We start from the raw sequence: 23,130 nt of genomic DNA on the forward strand, positions 1-23,130 counted from the left end.
GCAGCACATACAATCCTGTTCAGCACTCTGCAAAATACCAACAGTGATCCCCTGGGTGTAAATTGCAAGGCGCGATTTTCCTCTATTATAATACATTATATGCAGTCTCAGTCTTACTATTGTAATGGGTTTTCTAACACAAAAAAAAATGTTGCATAAATTATATTCCCGACTGGTTTAATTACTTGAGGATTTGCCACTGCGTGACACAAAAAATATGCCTGTCAAGAAGCGGTTTTCCCCTCCAACACTCGCTGGGGCAGCCCTCATAGAATTCTATAAAAAAGGGGGTGTCCTTACGAGTGGCGAGATGTCTCCCACACAAAAAATGAGAGCTCTCTGTTAGGGTAAAAGTTTGCTATAGAGGGTGAAGTACAGAGGGGGAAACCAGCGTGTTTTAAAACTTGAATATTACGATTAATACAAATCAATTTACGCTGTTTTCAGTGCCCTGTACATTAAATTTGCTTTAATTTTCATATGCATAGGTTTTCCTTTCAGAATAACGTGTTTTGAGTATTTTGGTGAAAACTCTGTGAGAAAAAATAGTGAGAACTGTAGTGGAAATGTTTATAGAATGACCTTGGTATTTGAGAAAGTTATATATACGCCCATGCAACACTCATGTTTAGTCCATTTTATGTAAAAACAAAACCGTAATCTTTGTATTTTGTACTTTGGCGCACACATTTCTTGCTTTTTTTGCACATCCACTGTACTTAAGTTATGATTTATGCTGACCATAGTAAATGTTATTTATTCCTGTGTAGGTTACATACAAATTTTACGTTTTTCATTAGTACAATTTTTGTTATGAATTTTGATGCACCTTAACATTATATTTTTTTCCTGCATTTAGTGTGAATTGTTCATTATTTGTTTTGTAAGATTTTTAAATTACACATTTCATTGTGCACTTTAAGGGGCCCATTTATCAAGCTTCGAATGGAGCTTAAAGGGCCGTGTTTCTGGCGAGTCTTCAGACTCGCCAGAAACAGCAGTTATGAAGCAGCGGTCTAAAGACCGCTGCTCCATAACCCTGTCCGTCTGCTCTGAGCAAGCGGACAGAGATCGCCTCAATTCAACCCAATCAAGTACGATCGGGTTGATTGACACCCCCTGCTGGCGGCCGATTGGCCGCGAGTCTGCAGGGGGCACGTTGCACCAGCAGCTCTTGTGAGCTGCTGGTGCAATGCTGAATAAGGAGAGCGTATTGCTCTCCGCATTCAGCGATGTCTGTCGGACCTGATCTGCACTGTCGGATAAGGTCCGAGAGACATTTGATAAATTGGCCTCTTTTAGTGTATTCATCTCCTCCCCATACAAAAATGCAGTATGCACCCCATAGGGAGACACACTATTTCCAGGGTAGAAAGCGTTTTAATATCATTCCACCAGGGCTGGTGAGCATTCTTTTAGAATCTCACCAGCCCAAGGATCTTTTTAGAATTGGGCCCAAAGTGTCTGAGGTGCTTTAACTTCATTTATAACAATTTCTAGAACTTATAGTCCGGGAAAGTTTTGCAACAAAAACACAGAACCTCAAACTACATAAAATACCATCAAGCTAGAAATAAACTTCAGTGCCAGGCGCACACAAGAGGCAGGGCATCCCATGCCCTCTAGCCAGGTCTATCCCAGCTTCATGTCAGATACCTACAGAAACCAGTAAGGATTTCCAGAAACTTGTTATTGGAGATATAAAGACAAGAACAAAGCACTTTATGTTGTAATCAGATTGTCCCAAGTTACTGGCACATGTAGGAACCAGTGAACTAAGAAACATCTGGCAATTCTGCAAAATATCCCCAGCTGACCGCGGATTCATTATCATTAGTTTTTAATTCTCGTTAATCTTAATTAGAAGTCACACCATGTGCTTATCTCACCAGTACAAATACTGTGACATTTATTGGCTCAGTGGCTCTTGAGAGCAAACTATAACAATGGCAATAACTGGAATTTGTTGCTGAATTCTGGGTACATAAACTTTTGTGTTGTACAACTTGGCAGCATAAGTTTGGGAGCCACAGAGAAACGGTCACGACTCAGTGCTGCAGAATAGGTCAATGGTAATTTCCGTTTAGGAGCAGCAGTTCCCTGCGACTGCTGCCGAGTGGTACTTTGTGTGGGGTTAAACACATACGCTGTATTTACATTGTTCACGATAATTGTCAGATGCAAATCACTAATAATTTTGTTTCCCCAAATTCTGCATTGTCAACCAATTGACTCCTAGTTTACATACGCCTAGATTTAGGGTTCTGCGGTAGCCGTCAAAAAAGGGCTCCTAACGCTGCTTTTGGCTGCCCGCTGGTATTTAGAGTTGTGTAGGTAAGGGTCTAACGCTCACTTTCAAGCCGCAACTTTTCCAAACCGCAGATGCCCTTACGCCAATTGCGTATCCTATCTTTTCAATGGGATCTTCCTAACGCCAGTATTTAGAGTCTTGGCTGAAGTGAGCAGTAGACCCTCTACCGACAAGACTCCAGCCACAGCAAAAAGCCAGGAGTTAAGAGCTTTCTGGGCTAAAGCCGGTTTATAAAGCGCTTAACTACTGTGCTCTAAAGTACACTAACACCCATAAACTACCTATATACCCCTAAACCGAGGTCCCCCCACATCGCCGCCACTATAATAAATATTTTTAACCCCTAATCTGCCGACCGCACACCGCCGCCACCTACATTATCCCTATGAACCCCTAATCTGCTGCCTCTAACATCGCCGACACCTACATAATATTTATTAACCCTTAATCTGCCCCCCCCAACGTCGCCGCTACCTACCTATACTTATTAACCCCTAATCTGCCGACCAGACCTCGTCACTACTCTAATAAATGTATTAACCCCTAAACCGCCGCACTCCCGTCTCGCAAACCCTATAATAAATAGTAGGGTTGCACCGATACCATTTTTTTAAGACCGAGTACAAGTACCGATACTTTTTTTCAAATACTCACTGATACCAATTACAGATACTTCTTTTTTAATATCATGACAGTTTTCCAAGCACAATGCAGACTAATGAATTAAGATAGCTTCTTTATAATTATGAACTGTAACTCAAAAGACATTTTGAAATAATAAAACAGTTTTATTTGTTGTCACAAAGTTCACAGAACAGGTTTATAAATAAAAAATATTACAATCAAATATATTAATAATGACAACAATAAATAACAGCTGCAGCAGCTGTGGCTGGAAAGCTACAATTTAAAGGAGGGATGCTATTGGGTTGTATGGTGCCTATATAACATCAATCTGACATTTGTATTTAATACAAAGTAATATAATTTAATTCTGGAAAAAATATTGGGAAAGGAATGTCCCAGTAATCCCCTTTGAGAAAAATGGGGCATTTGAATTCTTCTGACTAGGATTTGAATTCTTCTGACTAGGACTGGTCTTCATATTTTTCCAGGGCTGCTTTTTATTCCCAGTCCTCAGAGTACAGTATGTTTTGAGCACAATTGTTCAAGATGAGAACTAGCAGTATAACAGGCAATCTAGATATTTGAATATTTTTTAAAAGTTAGTGGCAAGTTCTTTTTAATGAACAGAAGCATCTCTGCATGTTCAGCTATAATTCTGTTTCTGCTATCAGTAAGGATGTTTGACGCTAAGCTGAACAGTCTTTCACTTTTCACACTACTGCATGGGGCAGAAATATATTTTTGGCCCATTTTAGCCAGAGCTGGAAATCTCAGTTTATTAACTGCCCAGTACTTTAGGGGTTTGCCTGAACGAGGTGTATAGTAGCGGCTTTTGGAGCACTGCTCTGACGTATAATAATACAAATAACAGCAATTTGTATTGGCAGAACAGAAGTAAACAAGTTTTAGTTAAAGGGCCATTATTCACTCATTTTTTCTTTGCATAAATGTTTTGTAGATGATCTATTTATAAAGCCCATAAAGTTGTTTTTTTTTTTTTTAAATTATAATTTTGCTTATTTTTAAATAACATTCATTGCTCTGATTTTCAGACTCCTAACCAAGCCCCAAAGTTTTATTTGAATACCGTCAGCTACCTTCTCCAGCTTGCTCCTGTTTGTGTAAAGGGTCTTTTCATATGCAAAAGAAGGGAAAGGAGGGGAGTGTCTTATTTCCCACTTGCAGTGGGTTTTCCAACTGCCTTTTCAACAGAGCTAAACTGAAAGCTTCTAAGTAAGTTTTTAAACAGTTTTATACTGGATTTTTATATCAGTATCTGTGCATCTTATTCTTTATAGTAGTGTCTATTACATGCAGTTATATGAAAATGACTGTATACTGTCCCTTTAAGTTTCCACTCCAGCTTAAATGAAATGGGAACATGCAGTTTGAAAAATGCCACAAGATGATGTATGGGTAGGAAGTGGAGATATCGGTTTAAGTATCGGTGCATTTGCACGAGTACAAGTACTCATGCAAATACTTGGTATCGGCACCGATATTGATACTAGTATCAGTATCGGTGCAACCCTAATAAATAGTATTAACCCCTAATCTGCCCTCCCTAACATTGCCGCCACCTAACTTCAAGTATTAACCCCTAATCTGCCGACCGGACCTCACCGCTACTATAATAAATGTATTAACCCCTAAACCTAAGTCTAACCCTAACCCTAACACCCCCCTAAGTTAAATATAATTTTAATCTAACAAAATAAATTAAATCTTATTAACTAAAGTATTCCTATTTAAAACTAAATACTTACCTGTAAAATAAACCCTAATATAGCTACAATATAACGAATAATTATATTGTAGCTATTTTAGGATTTATATTTATTTTACAGGCAACTTTGTATTTATTTTATCTAGGTACAATAGCTATTAAATAGTTATTTACTATTTAATAGCTACCTAGTTAAAATAATTACAAAATTACCTGTAAAATAAATCCTAACCTAAGTTACAATTAAACCTAACACTACACTAGCAATAAATTAATTAAATAAATTACCTACAATTACCTACAATTAAATAAACTAAACTAAATTACAAAAAAACCAAACACTAAATTACAAAAAATAAAAAAAGATTACAAGAATTTTAAGCTAATTACACCTACTCTAAGCCCCCTAATAAAATAACAAAGCCCCCCAAAATAAAAAAATTCCCTACCCTAATCTAAATTACAAAAGTTAACAGCTCTATTACCAGCCCTTAAAAGGGCTTTTTGCGGGGCATGCCCCAAAGTAATCAGCTCTTTTGCCTGTAAAAAAAAACACAATACCACCCCCCAACATTAAAACCCACCACCCACATACCCCTACTCTAACCCAAACCCCCCTTAAATAAACCTAACACTACCCCCCTGAAGATCTCCCTACCTTGAGTCATCGTCACCCAACCGGGCCGAAGTCTTCATCCGATGGGGCAGAAGAGGACATCCAGACCGGCAGAAGTCTTCATCCTATCCGGGCAGAAGAGGACATCCGGACCGGCAGACATCTTCATCCAAGCGGCATCTTCTATCTTGATCCATCCAGAGCGGAGCGGAGCCATCTTCCTCCAGCCGACGCGGATCCATCCTTCTTCCCCGACGCCTACTCGCCGAATGAAGGTTCCTTTAAATGACGTCATCCAAGATGGCGTCCCTCGAATTCTGATTGGCTGATAGGATTCTATCAGCCAATCGGAATTAAGGTAGGAAAAATCTGATTGGCTGATTGGATAAGCAACGCTGGTATTGAGGGTTGAAGTGGCGGTAAATACGGCTCAACGCTCCATTTTTGGAGCCTAACGCAGCCCTTCAGAGAACTCTCAATACCAGCTGTAACGGTACCAACCGGATACCAAGGGTTAACACCAGGGAACAATGTCCTGCATAGGGAATCAGCAATTCACAACCCAGCCAGTTTTCAGGTTTTAAACAGAATGACTTTTATTAAGGCTCATATGCCCAGTATTTATGCAGGTCTGACCCCCCCCAGAAGGGGGGTTGAAAGAATGTTGTACATTGAATGGAGGGAACACGCCCTTTTACATGATACAATAGAATACCTTGCTCAAGCTGATAACAATTTAAACACAGACACACACTTGTCTTTCCTTATCATCTAGGGTCTGCTCTCTGAGGTTGATTAAACAATGGACTGTGTATCAATAACATTAATGACAGTGCACAATAGCTGAACACAGTTAACTCTTTCAGTGCTGACAGAAGGGTCTGTCACATCTACATAGCACAATATACAGCCTATAGACAACCTTTCTTATGTTATAGTCCAGAAGTGGCTAGGTTTGCCACAATGCTCCCCCAGAACCAAGCCGGCATACACAGTCTGATCCCAACGGATCGGCTTGGGGATGTCCGGGGCAACAACTTTCGGCTCAAGTAGGCTACGGGGTGTTCTCCGCCATCTGCTCCAACTTGGTTCAGTACTGCCCCCACCCCAAACATGGAAGCGTCTCTTCCCGGAGGGACTGGGCTTGGGTAGTCACAGGGTTAACATCAGCGGGATCCATGGGAGCATAGGCAGAAACAAGGGGGGCCAAGTCATTTCCAAGGAGAACATCAGCAGGTAAGTCCTTCTTGACCCCCACATTCACAAGTCTAGCGCCCACTCCCCAATCCAAATGTACCCTGGCAACAGGTAGGCGGAACAAAGTGCCCCCTGCTACCCTCACAGCCACAGTGTCTCCAGTGTGCTGTTTCTCAGGCACCAAGTTCTCTTGAAGCAAGGTCATGGTAGCACCAGTATCCCGTAGACAACTGACCTCCTTCCCATTCACTTTAACCCGTTGCCGGTTATTCCGGTGGGCAGCTTGCACGGGGTCTGCTTCATGTAGGCTGCCCCAGCATTCTGGCGCCTCTACGTAGCGGGCCACAGGCTGAGGATTATGTGGGATTCCGCCAGCGGGTCTTCTCCAGGACTGTGCTTGATTCGCTGCGTTTAGGGGACACTCTGGTCTTTTGTGCCCTAGTTGCTTACATCCAAAGCACCGAATAGGTTGTGAGTAGCCCCGCGAATTGAACCGGGCTCTCTGAGGGTAGTTCGTGGCTGGAGGCCGTGTGGTATAGCGGTGCGCCGGGGGTTGGTAACTGGCAGCTGCTGGGGTGACTGGGGGTCTGTACTCCACTCTAGCAGTGGGCAATCGGTATACTGCTCCCCCTGCCCCTCGTACTGCCACGGATCCGCCAGTGGGTGCTGTATCCGGCACCAAATGGGGAGCTATTAGGGTTAAAGTAGCTCCCGAATCCCGAAGTCCCTGGACCGACATCACCTCATGCAGAATTCCCAGGGGTTCCTCGGCTTGGGTGCTCAACACCTCATGAGCGGCTGGCTCCGTTTGGTAATGGTGAGCAGCCGCCCTTGGGGCCAGGTTCTGTCTGACCTGGTTCCAAGCTTGTCTGCTCCGATTTTGGGTGCACTCACGTGCCATATGTCCCCACTGCTTGCAGGTGTGGCATTGTATATTAGCCCGTCCGTTGTTAGGCTGTAGTCCATGGTGCCTCCTGGCATCAAAATGCTGGTCTGCTAATCTGGCTGCTTCGGTTAAGGTGAGGGGTTTTCGATCTCTCACCCATTCTTGGGCTTCTGGGGACAAGCCGTTAAAGAATTGCTCCAACAGCATCAGTTGTCGCAATTCTTCCATGGTGGTAGCTTGGCTGGCCTGTATCCACCCCTGAGATGCTTGATCCAGCTTGTGGGCCCACTCTGCATGGGAATCTCTTTCTGGCTTGCGCAGGCCTCTAAACTTGCGCCGGTATGCCTCTGAGGTAATGGCATATCTTTCCAAGATCGCTCTCTTCACTTTAGCGTAATCCTTGCTGTCCTCCCTGGGTACAGCGCGATACGCTTCCGCTGCCCTACCGGCTAGCTTGCCTGCTAGCACCGGCACCCATACGGACTGCTCCAAATCATGTAACTCGCACAGTCTCTCAAAATCCTGTAAATACCCATCAATCTCATCCTTCTCCTCACAAAACATTTTAAATGCATGGTATGGGATTTTGGGTCTTACTGGGTTGCTGAGTGCGTCCAAAATGGATTCTGCTCGGGAGGATGCATTCCGCGGACTGTGTGCCATCACGTACTCCTGCACATCTGCCATTACCACGGATAGCATATCCCGTGGTACAGGTTGGGGTAAAAATTCCAGCCTGGTCCTCATTTCCCTCTGGTATAGGGTCTCCTCCATGGCTGCTGGAGGCGTAGCGCTGCGAGCTCTGTCTCCCTCCATCAGCTCAGCAATTAATATAGCCTTGGGTTTGCTGCTACCTATCTTTCCCCTGGCTTCTAGCAGTTCCTTTTACGTTTGTCTCTTTAGCTTAGAATAATCCATCTCCATTCACTTCGGTCCCTGGTACTCCTTCCATCTTAGTCAGTATTGTAGTAATCCCCCTCTTCCTGAGGTTACTGGCTTGTGTAGTTGCTCTTCTGGGCGATAAGGTTCATTCCGTCGCTTGCCACCAATTGTAACGGTACCAACCGGATACCAAGGGTTAACACCAGGGAACAATGTCCTGCATAGGGAATCAGCAATTCACAACCCAGCCAGTTTTCAGGTTTTAAACAGAATGACTTTTATTAAGGCTCATATGCCCAGTATTTATGCAGGTCTGACCCCCCCCCAGAAGGGGGGTTGAAAGAATGTTGTACATTGAATGGAGGGAACACGCCCTTTTACATGATACAATAGAATACCTTGCTCAAGCTGATAACAATTTAAACACAGACACACACTTGTCTTTCCTTATCATCTAGGGTCTGCTCTCTGAGGTTGATTAAACAATGGACTGTGTATCAATAACATTAATGACAGTGCACAATAGCTGAACACAGTTAACTCTTTCAGTGCTGACAGAAGGGTCTGTCACATCTACATAGCACAATATACAGCCTATAGACAACCTTTCTTATGTTATAGTCCAGAAGTGGCTAGGTTTGCCACACCAGCGTTGTTTAGAAGCAGCGCTAGAAAGAAAAGACGCGTAGCTAACGCACCCCTTCGGCCGCAAAACTCTAAATCTAGGTGATACTTTGCATTCTTTTTTACCAGCTTGTGAAAAACTTGTCAGGTGTTAAGCGCAAATCATCCATTTTCCCCTTTGTTTGGACTATGCAAGACATAATCACTTTGTATAGTCCTTTGTTTTTTAATATACACATACTTGTTACATCTAGCGAAATCTATAGAAACCACGAGAAACCAGAAATCACTACCTCAACAATGAGAAATGGAGTTGATCAAATCCTTTATTGCAACCTTTCATTTGATTTTAGTGATGGCCAAGTACAGTTTTCTTGTCAATGGGAATAGGGTTTCCCTCTGTTATTACGTGCTCATGATCAGGAATATTTCAGTCATGTTTGTTTAAAACCGTTATCTTCTTCCTGCTATAGAAACACCATTCTGTGCAGTGAGAGTGAAGTTCTGATTTCTCGTTCTGTACAGTAAAAAACTAATCTTCCTTCAGAACTTTGAGAATTAATATTTGAAAACGTGGTCTGTATGGTACATTTTTTTGAAACTGCGGTCTGTAAAGTGAATTCTGCAACTTTAGACTATATTTAAAGCCTCATTACTTAGTGGTTTCAGGAATTATTTTATGAGAACTATAAAAATCCAATTTAAGAGGATGAGAATAGTTATGGCCACATTCTTTTTACATGAAAATTATTCCCCCTGCTGTTCTTCAGGAAAATGGTAAAAGTCTTCTTTTCTTTTTTTCAATCAATTATGGAAAACATAAAAAAATACTTTGTATAGTATAAAAGCTAAAGGTAAAAGTGGGCAATATTTAGTAGGCACAAAGTGGGAAATCTGGGTAATGTAAATTGCCATGGGATGTTAAGCGTGAAACAGAAAAAATGTATGCTTTACAATGAACAAAATTAAAGGCAAAAATGCAAACATGGCTATAGTTTGAGTGTCAATAGTTGTAAAATTACATTCTTGTAACAATAAATTAAATAATGTAATTTTTTTCTCACAATAATGGTCCTTAAAAAGGCATAGCTAACTCTAGTGCTACAATCCAGTAGCAACACAGAAAAAAAGAGGATCTAAAGAACCTATACATGTTGACTGAAACACACAATGCTAGTTCATTATTGTACAGTGTAAATTAGAACCTTCAAAACCTTTCCAGCCTAAATCTATACTATAATCGCGTTTGTAACGCGTCCGTTGCCCGTTGCGCACGCATCCTCAAAGGAATGTTGGTTGTGCAATGCAGCCAAAAGAATGTTGTTGTTTTTTTTTTACAAAAAAGAAAAACTCTAAAATTACAGAAGAAAAATAAACAAAATTATCAAAAATAAAAAAATTAAACCTAATACCTATGAAAAGAAAAAAGCGCCCCCCCCCAATAAAAACACCCCCTAATCTAAACTAAACTACCAATAGCCCTTAAAGGGGCCTTTTGTAGGGCATTGTGCTAAGTTAAACAGCTCTTTTACATTTAAAAAATACTAAGTCCCCCTAACAGTAAAAAAGCCCCACCCACCAAACCCTCCAAAATAAAAAAAAAATAAAAATAAAAAAACCTAAACTACCCCCCCTAAAGGGGCATTTGTATGGGCATTGCCCTTAAAAGGGTGTTCAGTTTTTTTGCTGCCCTTAAAAGGGCATTCAGCTCTTTTCAACATTGCCCAAAAACCCTTCTTCTTCCAGGCGGCTCCATCATCTTCTGTCTTCATCCGGAGCGAAGGTTGTGCAGAGAGGAGGTGCGGAGCTGGCTTCCCTGATGCATGGATCCTCAGTGGCGGTCCTCAGTGGCGTGGAGGCTCCTATTCATGCGATCGTCCATCACACATTGAAGATTAAATGCAAGATCCCCGATATTTATTGGGGTACCTTGCATTCCTATTGGTTGAAATTTTAAAATCAGCCAATAGGATGAGAGCTACTGAAATCTTATTGGCTGATTTGAACAGCCAATAGGATTTCAGTAGCTCTAATCCTAATGGCTGATTTCAAAATTTCAGACAATAAGAATGCAAGGTACCCCAAATTAAATGCGGTACCTTGCATAAAATTTTCAGTGTACACCAGATGGATGAAGAGGAGCCTCTATGCCACTGAAATTCTCAAAGCTGAAGACCTCCACTGAGGACCGCTGCTGAGAACCGCTGCTCTGTATCCGTGCATCAGGGAAGACCATTTCACACCTTCGTTCCGGATGAAGATAGAAGATGGTGGAGCCGCCTGGAAGAAGACCTTCACCGCTGGACTTCAGGAACGATGAGTACCTATTTGGGGCTTAGTGTTAGGATTTTTTAATTTTTTTAATTTATTTTTATTTTTAAGATTAGGGATTTAATTGGCTGTAAAAGAGCCGATTGCCATTTTAAGGACAGTAAAAGAGCTGAATGCCCTTTTAAGGGCAACACCCATACAAATGCCCCTATAAGGGCAATGGATAGCTTAGGTTTTTTGAGTGTTAGGTTTTTTATTTTGGGGGGGTTGGTTGGGTGGGGGTTTTTACTGTTAGGGGCCGGGGGTAATTGGTAAAAGAGCTGTTTAACTTAGGGCAATGCCTTACAAAAAGGCCATTTTAAGGGCTATTGGTAGTTTGTATTTTTTTTTTTAAATAGACTGACGTCTGGGCGGGCTTATTGACTAGTAGTTTTAAGAACCTTTGAAACCTTTAGAACCTGCATAAAATTATTTCACACCTTTAGAGTAACAGTTTTAAAAACATGAATCCACTAAATATGGAAAAATATACGGCTAGATTATGAGTTTTGCGGTAAGAGCTGCTCAGTACTAACTTGCAAGTTATTGTCACCGCTCACCTCCCTATAGCGCTGCTATTACAGGTTTACAAAAACCCAGCGTTAGCAGGCAATATGTGAGCGTAAAGCAAAATTGAGCTCCATACCGCACTCCAATACTAGCGCTACTGTAAGCTGGTTTTACATGCTCGTGCACGATTTCCCCATAGACATCAATGGGGATAGCCGGCTAAAAAAAAAGCCTAACACCTGCAATAAAGCAGCGTAAAGCTTCGTAACGCAGCCACATTGATTCCTATGGGGAAATAAAAGTTATGTTTACACCTAACACCCTAACATAAACCCCGAGTCTAAACACCCCTAATCTGCCGCCCCCGACATCGCCTCCACCTACCTACACTTATTAACCCCTAATCTGCTGCCACCAATGTCGCGACCACCTACATACACTTATTAACCCCTAATCTGCCGTCCCCAATATCGCCGCCACCTACCTACACTTATTAACCCCTAATCTTCCGCCCCCTACATTGCTGCCACTAAACTAAAGTTATTAACCCCTAACCCTAACCCCCACTAACTTTAATGTAATTTAAATAAATCTAAATAAAACCTACAATTAATAACTAAATAATTTCTATTCAAAACTAAATACTTACCTATAAAATAAACCCTAAGCTAGCTACAATATAACTAATAGTTACATTGTATCTATCTTAGGTTTTATTTTTATTTCACAGCTAAGTTTGTATTTATTTTAACTAGGTAGAATAGTTAGTAAATAGTTATGAACTATTTACTAATTACCTAGTTAAAATAAATACAAAGTTACCTGTAAAATAAAACCTAACCTGAGTTACACTAAAACCTAACCTTACACTAAAATTAAATAAATTACATTTATTAAATACAATTAACTAAATTACAAAAACAAACAAACACTAAATTGCACAAAATAAAAAAGAAATGATCAAATATTTAAACTAATTACACCTAATCTAATAGCCCTATCAAAATAAAAAAAAACCCTAGCCTAAACTAAACTGCCAATAGCCCTTAAAAGGGCCTTTTGCGGGGCATTGCCCCAAAGAAATCAGCTCTTTTACCTGTGAAAAGAAATACAGACAACCCCCAACACTAAAACCCACCACCCACACAACCAAACCCCCCAAATAAAAACCTATCTAAAAAACCTAAGCTCCCCATTGCCCTGAAAAGGGCATTTGGATGGGCATTGCCCTTAAAAGGGCATTTAGCTCTTTTTCCGCCCAAACCCTAATCTAAAGATAAAACCCACCCAATAAACCCTTAAATAAACCTAACACTAACCCCCGAAGATCCACTTACAGTTTTTGAAGACCCGACATCCATCCTCATCCAAGCGGCAAGAAGTCCTCAACAAAGCCTGGAGAAGTCTTCATCCAAGCGGCTGAAGTCTTCATCCAAGCCGGCAGAAGTCTTCAGTACAAGCAATTGGGTAAATCTTTCTTGCGCTGCTAATATTAAAGGTAAGCTAAATCTCCTTTTATATTCCCCCTTTAAATATCAATTCGTGGTGGACAGAAAAGAGAAGTGGTAGGAGAAAAAGCGCAAATGGATGCTTAAACCTATATGAGTATGTGTTTTAGAAAGGAAAAATATTGCTTCCAATACTTATTACAAAATTATGCCATGAAGAAAATGGATTGTACCCGTGTATTAATGCCTAAGAGTATTGAAGACAGACAGCTAAAAGTACTGATTCAAATAAATTATATTTAATATGTTAAAACAAATGGTCTAAATATTTCTAGTCATAGGCTCATTAATATAAAAATTGTAAATTTGTTACAGTAAATACAGAGCGTCTTCATCCAGACGGCATCTTCTATCTTCATCTATCCATTGCGGAGCGGCTCCATCTTCAAGACATCCGGCGTGGAGTATCCTCTTCTTTCCACGGCAACTGAAGAATGAAGGTTCCTTTAAGGGACGTCATCCAAGATGGGGTCCCTTGAATTCTTATTGGCTGATGCCAATCAGAATTAAAGGTGAAAAAATCCTATTGGCTGATGCAATTAGCCAATAGGATTGAGCTTCAATCCTATTGGCTGATCCAATCAGCCAATAGGATTGAGCTTGCATTCTATTGGCTGATTGGAACAGCCAATAGAATGTGAACTCAATCCTATTGACTGATTGGATCAGCCAATAGGATTGAAGCTCAATCCTATTGGCTGATTGCATGGATGACGTCCCTTAAAGGAACCTTCATTCTTCAGTCGCCGTGGAAAGAAGAGAATGCTCCACGCCGGATGTCTTGAAGATGGAGCCACTCCGCGCCAGATGGATGAAGACAGAAGATGCTGTCTGGATGAAGACTTCTCCCGGCTTAGATGAAAACTTCGGCCCGCTTGGATGAAGACTTCTCCTGGCCTCGTTGAGAACTTCTTGCTGCTTGGATTTAGACTTCTGCCGCTTTGTTGAGGATGGATGTCGGGTCTTCAAAAACTGTAAGTGGATCTTCGGGGGTTAGTGCTAGTTTTTTTAAGGGTTTATTGGGTGGGTTTAATTTTTGGATTTGGTTTTGGGCTGAAAAAGAGCTAAATGCCCTTTTATGGGCAATGCCCATCGAAATGCCCTTTTCAGGGCAATGGGGAGCTTAGGTTTTTTAGATAGGTTTTTATTTGGGGGGTTTGGTTGTGTGGGTGGTGGGTTTTACTGTTGGGGGTTGTTTGTATTTTTTCTTTTACAGGTAAAAGAGCTGATTTCTTTGGGGCAATGCCCGGCAAAAGGCCCTTTTAAGGGCTATTGGCAGTTTATTGTAGCCTAGGTTTTTTTTATTGTGGGGGGGGGGGCTTTTTTATTTTGATAGGGCTATTAGATTAGGTGTAATTAGTTTAAATATTTGATAATTTCTTTTTTATTTTGTGTAATTTAGTGTGTTTTTTGTAGTTTAGTTAATTGTATTTAATTAATGTAATTTATTTAATTGTAGTATAAGGTTAGGTGTTGGTGTAACTCAGGTTAGGTTTTATTTTACAGGTAAGTTTGTATTTATTTTAACTAGGTAGTTCATAACTATTTACTAACTATTCTACCTAATTAAAATAAATACAAACTTGCCTGTGAAATAAAAATAAAACCTAAGCTAGCTACAATGTAACTACAGTATTAGTTATATTGTAGCTAGCTTAGGGTTAATTTTATAGGTAAGTATTTCGTTTTGAATAGGAATTATTTAGTTATTAATAGTAGGTTTTATTTAGATTTATTTTCATTACATTAAAGTTAGTGGGTGTTAGGGTTAGACTTAGGGTTAGGTTTAGGGGTTAATAACTTTAGTATAGTGGCGGTGATTTTGGGGGCAGCAGATTAGGGGTTTATAACAGTAATGTAGGTTGTGGCGATGTTAGAGACAGCAGATTAGGGGTTAATAATATTTAACTAGTTTACAATAAGCAACAAGAACAGCACACGGAAAAACATTTTCAAAAATATTTATTCCAAATCCCAAACAATCAAGTTCATCACCTGTTAGTGCTTACTAGTACCACATGAAGTAAACACATAAACACATAAAAAATCCAACAAAATGAGCGTCATGGGTATTCTCTATTGCTAAACATACAGTACGTATGCAGAGACATAAATAGACCTAGTGCACGTGAAGTATCTAAAAGTATAAAAAAACCTGATGCTTAAAGGGAGCTCAAAAAACGGCTATGCATATAGTTCATAGGACAGGTACAGTCTCTTGCACTTGAGGCTTCAAAAACACACGTATGTCCATAAATAATGTGATTCGACCGCAGCGATCCTGCTGCACACAAGGTCATACAGCCAGATCATACAGAATATGTTTGCACTTATCTTAGACAGCATGTTGTTCCTGCATATCAGGTTGCCTGCTATCTTCATATTCAGCATTTTCCAGCCGCGTGATGCATAGCCGTTTTTTGATCTCCCTTTAAGCATCAGTTGTTGTTTTTTTATACTTTTAGATACATGTGCCTCAGAAAGTGTGCATATAAAAAGATGCTGCACATTTTAATAACGTAAGTAACCTGGAATCATTAAAGTTTAAAGGGACACGAAACCCAAGCTTTTAAATTTACTTCAATTGGCAATTTTGTTTAATTTCTTTGGTATTCTTTGTTGAAGGAGCAGCATTGCATTACAGGAAGCTAGCTGAACACAGTGGGCGAACCAATGACAAGAGGTATATATGTGCAGCCACCAATCAGCAGCTAGTTCTCAGTAGTGCATTGCTGTTCCTCAGCCTGCCTATGTATTCTTTTCAACAAAGAATAACAAGAGAACTAACAGTCACTAACTGTCTTTCTTACATCTCTTCCTGGATGTCCTCTCACTACCTCAAGTTAAATTTTCCCCCCTTCACCCCAAATCTCTCTATAACTGTCGACAACTCCATCATTACTCCTACCCCGACCCCGCATAATGAATGCCTCTGCCAGGCTCATCTTCCTTACACGTCGCTCTTCATCTGCTACACCTCTCTGCCAAACCCTTCACTGGCTTCCTCTTGCCTCTAGGATAAAACACAAAATTCTCACTCTGACATACAAAGCCCTCAATTGCACTGCTCCCCCCTATATCTCAGAACTTGTCTCCAGATACTCTCCCTCCCGTCCCCTTCGCTCTGCTCATAACCTCCTACTCTCCTCCTCTCTGGTTACCTCATCGCACTCCCATTTACAGGACTTCTGCAGACTGGCTCCCATCTTGTGGAACTCTCTGCCTCACCCCACAAGACTCTCCCCTAGTTTTGAAAGCTTCAAGTGCTCCCTAAAGACTCTACTGTTCAGGGATGCATACAACCTACGCTAACCTCTCCTAATACCAGTTCCTCTCCTCCATTGCTATCCCCTGAACCCCCTTAGCATGTAAGCCTAAAAGTCCAGCTGTTTGTAGATCACCTTCATAAGAGCTGACTACAACAGTGCGACTCTTGGCAGGGCCCTCTACCCATTTGATCCCTATAATTGTTTTGTTGTACTCCGTCTTTGTTAATAGCGCTGCGGAATCTGTTGGCGCTCTACAAATAACCGATAATTATAATAATAACATAATAACAGAAGAAAATTGGAAAGTTGTTTAAAACGGCATGCTATATCTGAAATAAATGTTTTGGGTTTCATGTCCCTTTAATTTTGAGTTGAGTAGCTCTTTAATACTGGCCAGTGTTGGGTATTGGCTGCTAATGAAATACAGAGCATAGATACAGAGAACAGTAAGTAGCAACTAGACAGGTGACAATGGGACACTTGATACAAAGATATGTAGATGTTTCATACACAAGGAACACAATTAGTATAAATACCTCACATCTATAGAGCTGTGTACTTATTCATGCATAGCCTAAGGATTCTCACATCCTACACTGCTGTTGACTTTGTTACTTCTCAGTTTCTGAACCACTTTGATGTAATTTTCTGTTGACATGTGCACGTGCCTATAATGTAACAGACATTTCACAGATACAGTTTAAATTCCCCCAGAGGAAAGTTCTGCAGATTCACCAAATCTCTTGTGGCCAATAAAACTGTTACAGATGATCATGTAAGTTTCCTGCATATCGTTCCTTGTTCAGAAGGGGAAACAATAACAATTTATAATTCTACAGCAACTCACCTGGTGTCACCACTGATGTCTACAGCAATATTCTTTTTCTGATTTGTAAAGATTCTCCTAAAGAAGAAGAGACACAGGGGCCTATTTATGATGCTGCGAGAGGACATGATACAAAGTAGCGGATCATGTCCGCTGCACATAGATAAATGCTGACAGCGTACGCTCTCTGCATTTATCATTGCACCAGCAGTTCTTGTGAACTGCTGGTGAAATACTCCCCCCTGCAGATTTGGGTGTCAATCACCCCGATCATATTCGATCAAGTTGATTTCTGTTGATTTCTGTCCGCCGCATCAGAGCAGACGGAAAGGTTATAGAGCAGCGGGGGGTTATAGAGCTTGATAAATATGCCCCACAGACCTGTGTTTTGCGTGAGAGCAGGGGGTAGGCTGCACAAGTGTTTGTTAAATTCTGGTATCAGTTTCTGTATCAGTGGCCTCTGAAAGGTGAGGCTCAGGTTCCAGGGCTATGAACTATATCCAAATGCACCATGTGAAACGGGGGTCTATGTGCACTAAATATTAGTCAGCTCAGTCTTGTGTGTTAGAGTTGAGCCGTGGGATCCAGCCAGTTAGGTACAGCTATGTATCAGATTTAGGCTTTTGAAGTCTGCAGTGTGCACTTTTAATTCTCAATATTGGAAAACCCACATATCCCTTTCAAGGCCAGAGATCTTGTTTGGGGTTAACCCCTTATGAATACACCATTGGCACAACTGAGCTGCAGACAACTGCTGGTCACTAGCAGTAATGGGCAGTTATTGGTTGGGTTGTACAACTGTTGCTGCTCACCGTGTGTGGCTGCTCAGAACCAGCAGTACTCTGTGGCTACCAAGCAGGATGTTAACCCCTTAATGACCACAACTTACCATGTACGTCACTGGTCGTTAAGGGTTTTCTTCTTTGAAATAGAGTGGGTCCCGCCACAAGCGGCAGAACCGTGCTATTATACCCTCACTCCTCCCTTCTGGTCACTGTAAATAGCACTTTTAATAACACAATCCCCATAGAAAGACCAGCAACGTACCCTATACGTTTAAGGCATTAAAGGGACAATGTACTGAAAAATAGTTTTTCCCTTTATGTGTTTCTAATGACTTGTTATACCAGCTGTAGAGTCTAAAATGCATGAGAAATTGCTTCTTTAGCATTATTTGTGTTTATGAAGTAGCTGGATTTGTTCTTTGAAGCCACAACCCATTTAAAAGGGTTGAGATTGCAGGGAAATCATATCTCCTTATTTGACCACTTTCTGTACACACACATGCTTCTTTATATTATCTCTGCCTGTATACAAAAGCCCAATACCTTGAGAGAACAATATAAAATATCAATGTATTATCTCTCCTAACACCCAGTTTCCATGAGTCTCCATATTGTTTTTTTTTCTTTATATCTAGGGGTAAGGGTTTAATTAATTAATTATTTATTGTTATATTTGTGTTTTAATTTGCAAGTATTTGTACTTGGTAAAAGCATTGCTGTGTTGTGGATTAGATACAATAACAATTGCTTAATTGTGAGAATCTGAAATCTGGGCAATTCACCAAACTGTAATTAATCACAAATCCAAAGCAGGTGTGTTTGTAGAGCTGCAGATTCTGGCTAAAACATTGTGACATTTAGGCAAAATACAACAATGTCTAACAGGGTTTGCAATTTATTTTCTCACCAGGGTGCAAGTGGAATTTTATGTCAATGAAAACACCTTCAAAGAAAGGCTGAAACTGTTCTTTATCAAAAACCAAAGATCAAGTAAGTACCCATGTTATTGTTGGGTGAAAGCTGTATTGTGTATATTTGTCTTTAGCAAGTATGGGGTTAATTACGATGTCAACAAGATGTGCTATAAAGAGGAAATAGATGTGTTGTACTTTGGTCTTTTTCTTTCGTGATTCAAATAGAGAACTCTAAACCTGAACTCTAGGTATATTAAAGGGACACTGAACCCAGATTTTTTCTTTTGTGATTCAGATAGAGCATGCAATTTTAAACAACTTTATAATTTACTCCTATTATCAAATTCTGTTCTTTTGCTATCTTTCGGCTAGATTTAGAGTTCTGCGGCCAAAGGGGTGCGTTAGCTACGCTGGCTTTTTTTCTCCCGCACCTTTTAAATACCGCTGGTATTTAGAGTTCACATAAGGGCTGCGTTAGGCTCCAAAAAGGGAGCGTAGAGCATATTTACCGCCACTGCAACTCTCGATACCAGCGGTGCTTACGGATGCGGCCAGCTTCAAAAACGTGCTCGTGCACGATTTCCCCATAGGAAACAATGGGGCAGTTTGAGCTGAAAAAAAACCTAACACCTGCAAAAAAGCAGCGTTCAGCTCCTAACGCAGCCCGATTGTTTTCTATGGGGAAACACTTCCTAAGTCTGCACCTAACACCCTAACATGTACCCCAAGTCTAAACACCCCTAACCTTACAAATATTAACCCCTAATCTGCCGCCCCCGCTATCGCTGACCCCTGCATTACACTTTTAACCCCTAATCTGCCGCTCCGGACACCGCCGCAACCTACATTATAGCTATGTACCCCTAATCTGCTGCCCCTAACACCGCCGACCCCTATATTATATTTATTAACCCCTAATCTGCCGCCCACAATGTCACCGCCAGCTACCTACAATAATTAACCCCTAATCTGCCGACCGGATCTCGCCTCTACTCTAATAAATGTATTAACCCCTAAAGCTAACTCTAACCCTAACACTAACACCCCCCTAAGTTAAATATAATTTAAATCTAACGAAATAAATTAACTCTTATTAAATAAATTATTCCTATTTAAAGCTAAATACTTACCTGTAAAATAAATCCGAATATAGCTACAATATAAATTATAATTATATTGTAGCTATTTTAGGATTAATATTTATTTTACAGGCAACTTTGTATTTATTTTAACCAGGTACAATAGCTATTAAATAGTTATTAACTATTTAATAGCTAAAATAGTTAAAATAATTACAAAATTACCTGTAAAATAAATCCTAACCTAAGTTACAATTAAACCTAACACTACACTATCAATAAATTAATTAAATACAATACCTACAAATAAATACAATGAAATAAACTAACTAAAGTACAACAAATAAAAAAGAACTAAGTTACAAAAAATAAAAAAATATTTACAAACATTAGAAAAATATTACAACAATTTTAAACTAATTACACCTACTCTAAGCCCCCTAATAAAATAACAAAGACCCCTAAAATAAAAAAATGCCCTACCCTATTCTAAATTAAAAAAGTTCAAAGCTCTTTTACCTTACCAGCCCTGAAAAGGGCCATTTGCTGGGCATGCCCCAAATAATTCAGCTCTTTTGCCTGTAAAAAAACATACAATACCCCCCCCAACATTACAACCCACCACCCACATACCCCTAATCTAACCCAAACCCCCCTTAAATAAACCTAACACTAAGCCCCTGAAGATCTTCCTACCTTATCTTCACCATGCCAGGTTCACCGATCCGTCCACCGAAGTCTTGATCCAAGCCTCCGAAGTCTTGATCCAAGCCCAAGCGGGGGCCTAAGAGTGACGTCCATCCTCCGGCTGAAGTCTTGATCCAAGCGCGCAGAAGAGGACATCCGGACCGGCAAACATCTTCATCCAAGCCGCATCTTCTATGTTCTTCAATCCGATGACGACCGGCTGATCTTCAACACCTCCAGAGCGGATCCATCCATCTTCACCGACGACTTCCCGACGAATGACGGTTCCTTTAAGGGACGTCATCCAAGATGGCGTCCCTCGAATTCCGATTGGCTGATAGGATTCTACCAGCCAATCGGAATTAAGGTACGAAAATTCTGATTGGCTGATGGAATCAGCCAATCATATTCAAGTTCAATCCGATTGGCTGATCCGATCAGCCAATCAAATTGAGCTCGCATTCTATTGGCTGATCGGAACATACTTCACATACATTGTAATGCCACTTTTGTTGTGTACCTTATTAAGTGCCCGTGTGCCAGAATTTATATTGGTGAAACAACACAAAGGGTAAGAGATAGAATGGTGCAGCACACATCTGGCTTTAGAAGGGAAGACAAAGAAGCCCCTGTGGCCTGTCACTTTCTAGAGACAGGTCACAGTATTTCTCAGTTAAGGTTTCAAGCAATAGACTGGGTCCCTATACCCAGGAGAGGGTGCAATAGGGAGCTGTTGAAAAGAAAATAATTGTTTTGGATTTATACCTTAGACTCTCTAAACCCTAAAGGTATGAATAGAGATTTTGATTTAGATATATTTCTGTAGTTCACAAACATAAAAGGGTCAGTGTAATAGTATTTCCCCCTAAATAATTTTGTAATGGATAGACCTTTCTATATATGCATGCATTTGTGTAATATGTTTTGATTTTAATTGAAAAAGGTTTTTCTCTTCTGCCATTAGAGGAAGCTTGATTGACCTAAGAATGTAACAGGCAAGGAAGAGTTAAAGGGGAGGAGTTAGTCCACCTGGTTAAGGTATTTAAAGGTGAAAGGTTGCATTTGTATAATTGACATGACTAAGGGTATGTGAACCGAAACGTAGTCATTTGTATACCTGCTCCTGTTTATGTGACAATAAAAGGAAGATTTTTTGCATACTCCAGGTGGTGCTGCCTTTTCATTGGATTTTCTGATTTATTGCCACAAGTATTTGCAGTAACCTGTTGGAGTGCACACCTGCTTTCCCTTGGTGCTGGATTACATTGAACATTGTATGTAGAATGTCAGTGGGACTATTTAACCCTCTCTAGGGTATGATGGGTGTATGTAGAATGTCAATAGGACTACTTACCCCTCTCTAGGGTATAATAGGTGAGCGAAGAATGCCAGTCAGACTACTTACCCCTCTCTAGGGTATGATGGGTGTAGGTAGAATGTAAGTGGGACTACTTACCCTTCTCTAGGGAATGATGGGTGTACGTAGAATATCAGTTGGACTACTTACCTATCGCTAGGGTATTATAGTTGTATGTAAAATGTAAGTGGCACAAATCCTTACTCTAGAATATAAGGTATTTGGAACGGCATAAGAGAAAATCATACATATTTTCACTAAGGTACAGTTTAACCATATACATCATGTTGTATAAATAAGTTGTGTTAAATAGTAATAGACATAACTACAGCCCTATTAACAAGTAACACTGAGACAGTGACAGGGTCTGGATTTACCTCTCAGCTTCTTATAGGCAGAGCCCACCTAGTTTCCCATCTTGTCTTTTTTTAGACGCTCGACAAATGTTCATCTCCATCAGTTTAACAGAAATCTGTAAACGTATCATGCCTGCACTCATTAAAAAAGCAATACACAGAATATCAAACAATGAGAAAGTGATTAGAAAGTTGTATCGGGATGCACGTGTCACCCCTAGGCAGTTTGCTGCTTACATAATGACTATCCATATGAACATTTTTAAATCCAAATAACTACATGATGATAAAACTGAATTAACCACATGGACCTGATATCTCAGCCTTCTTGGCAGTACCATTACTTTCTCACACATGTCTACAGCATTATTTCTCTGATAATCTTATAATGCAATATCAGTGGGACTCTAATCCTTAAAAGTCACTGTATTACACAGACCTGGGGCCTCTCATTGTCACATCCATCTTAAACCATAATTATCAACTCTATATTCTTTTGATTTACTGCTAATGAGAATAATCTTGCCCTATGTGTATCATATTTATCATATAATTTGCCTGATAAGGGTCCTGAGGAATGGAGTTGAGAAACACTGCTTTACGGGTTCACATTGTAGCTTTACCCATAGCAAAAAAAAAATGAGAAAGAAGCATCAGAAA

The 23,130-nt window shown here is 40.4% G+C and overlaps 1 protein-coding gene across 3 annotated transcripts in view; it reads left to right on the top strand.

Moving 5' to 3' along the window:
* Positions 1-23,130, top strand: part of KCNT2 (potassium sodium-activated channel subfamily T member 2) — a 701,340-nt gene that overhangs the window by 243,463 nt on the left and 434,747 nt on the right. For all 3 annotated transcript variants that reach the window (XM_053693834.1, XM_053693835.1, XM_053693836.1), the window contains exon 2: positions 18,988-19,067. In XM_053693834.1, the coding sequence (XP_053549809.1) occupies positions 18,988-19,067 (80 nt within the window). The remainder of the gene's footprint in view (positions 1-18,987; positions 19,068-23,130) is intronic.

This window comes from Bombina bombina, chromosome 10 (assembly GCF_027579735.1).
Source record: "Bombina bombina isolate aBomBom1 chromosome 10, aBomBom1.pri, whole genome shotgun sequence".
Taxonomy (NCBI): domain Eukaryota; kingdom Metazoa; phylum Chordata; class Amphibia; order Anura; family Bombinatoridae; genus Bombina; species Bombina bombina.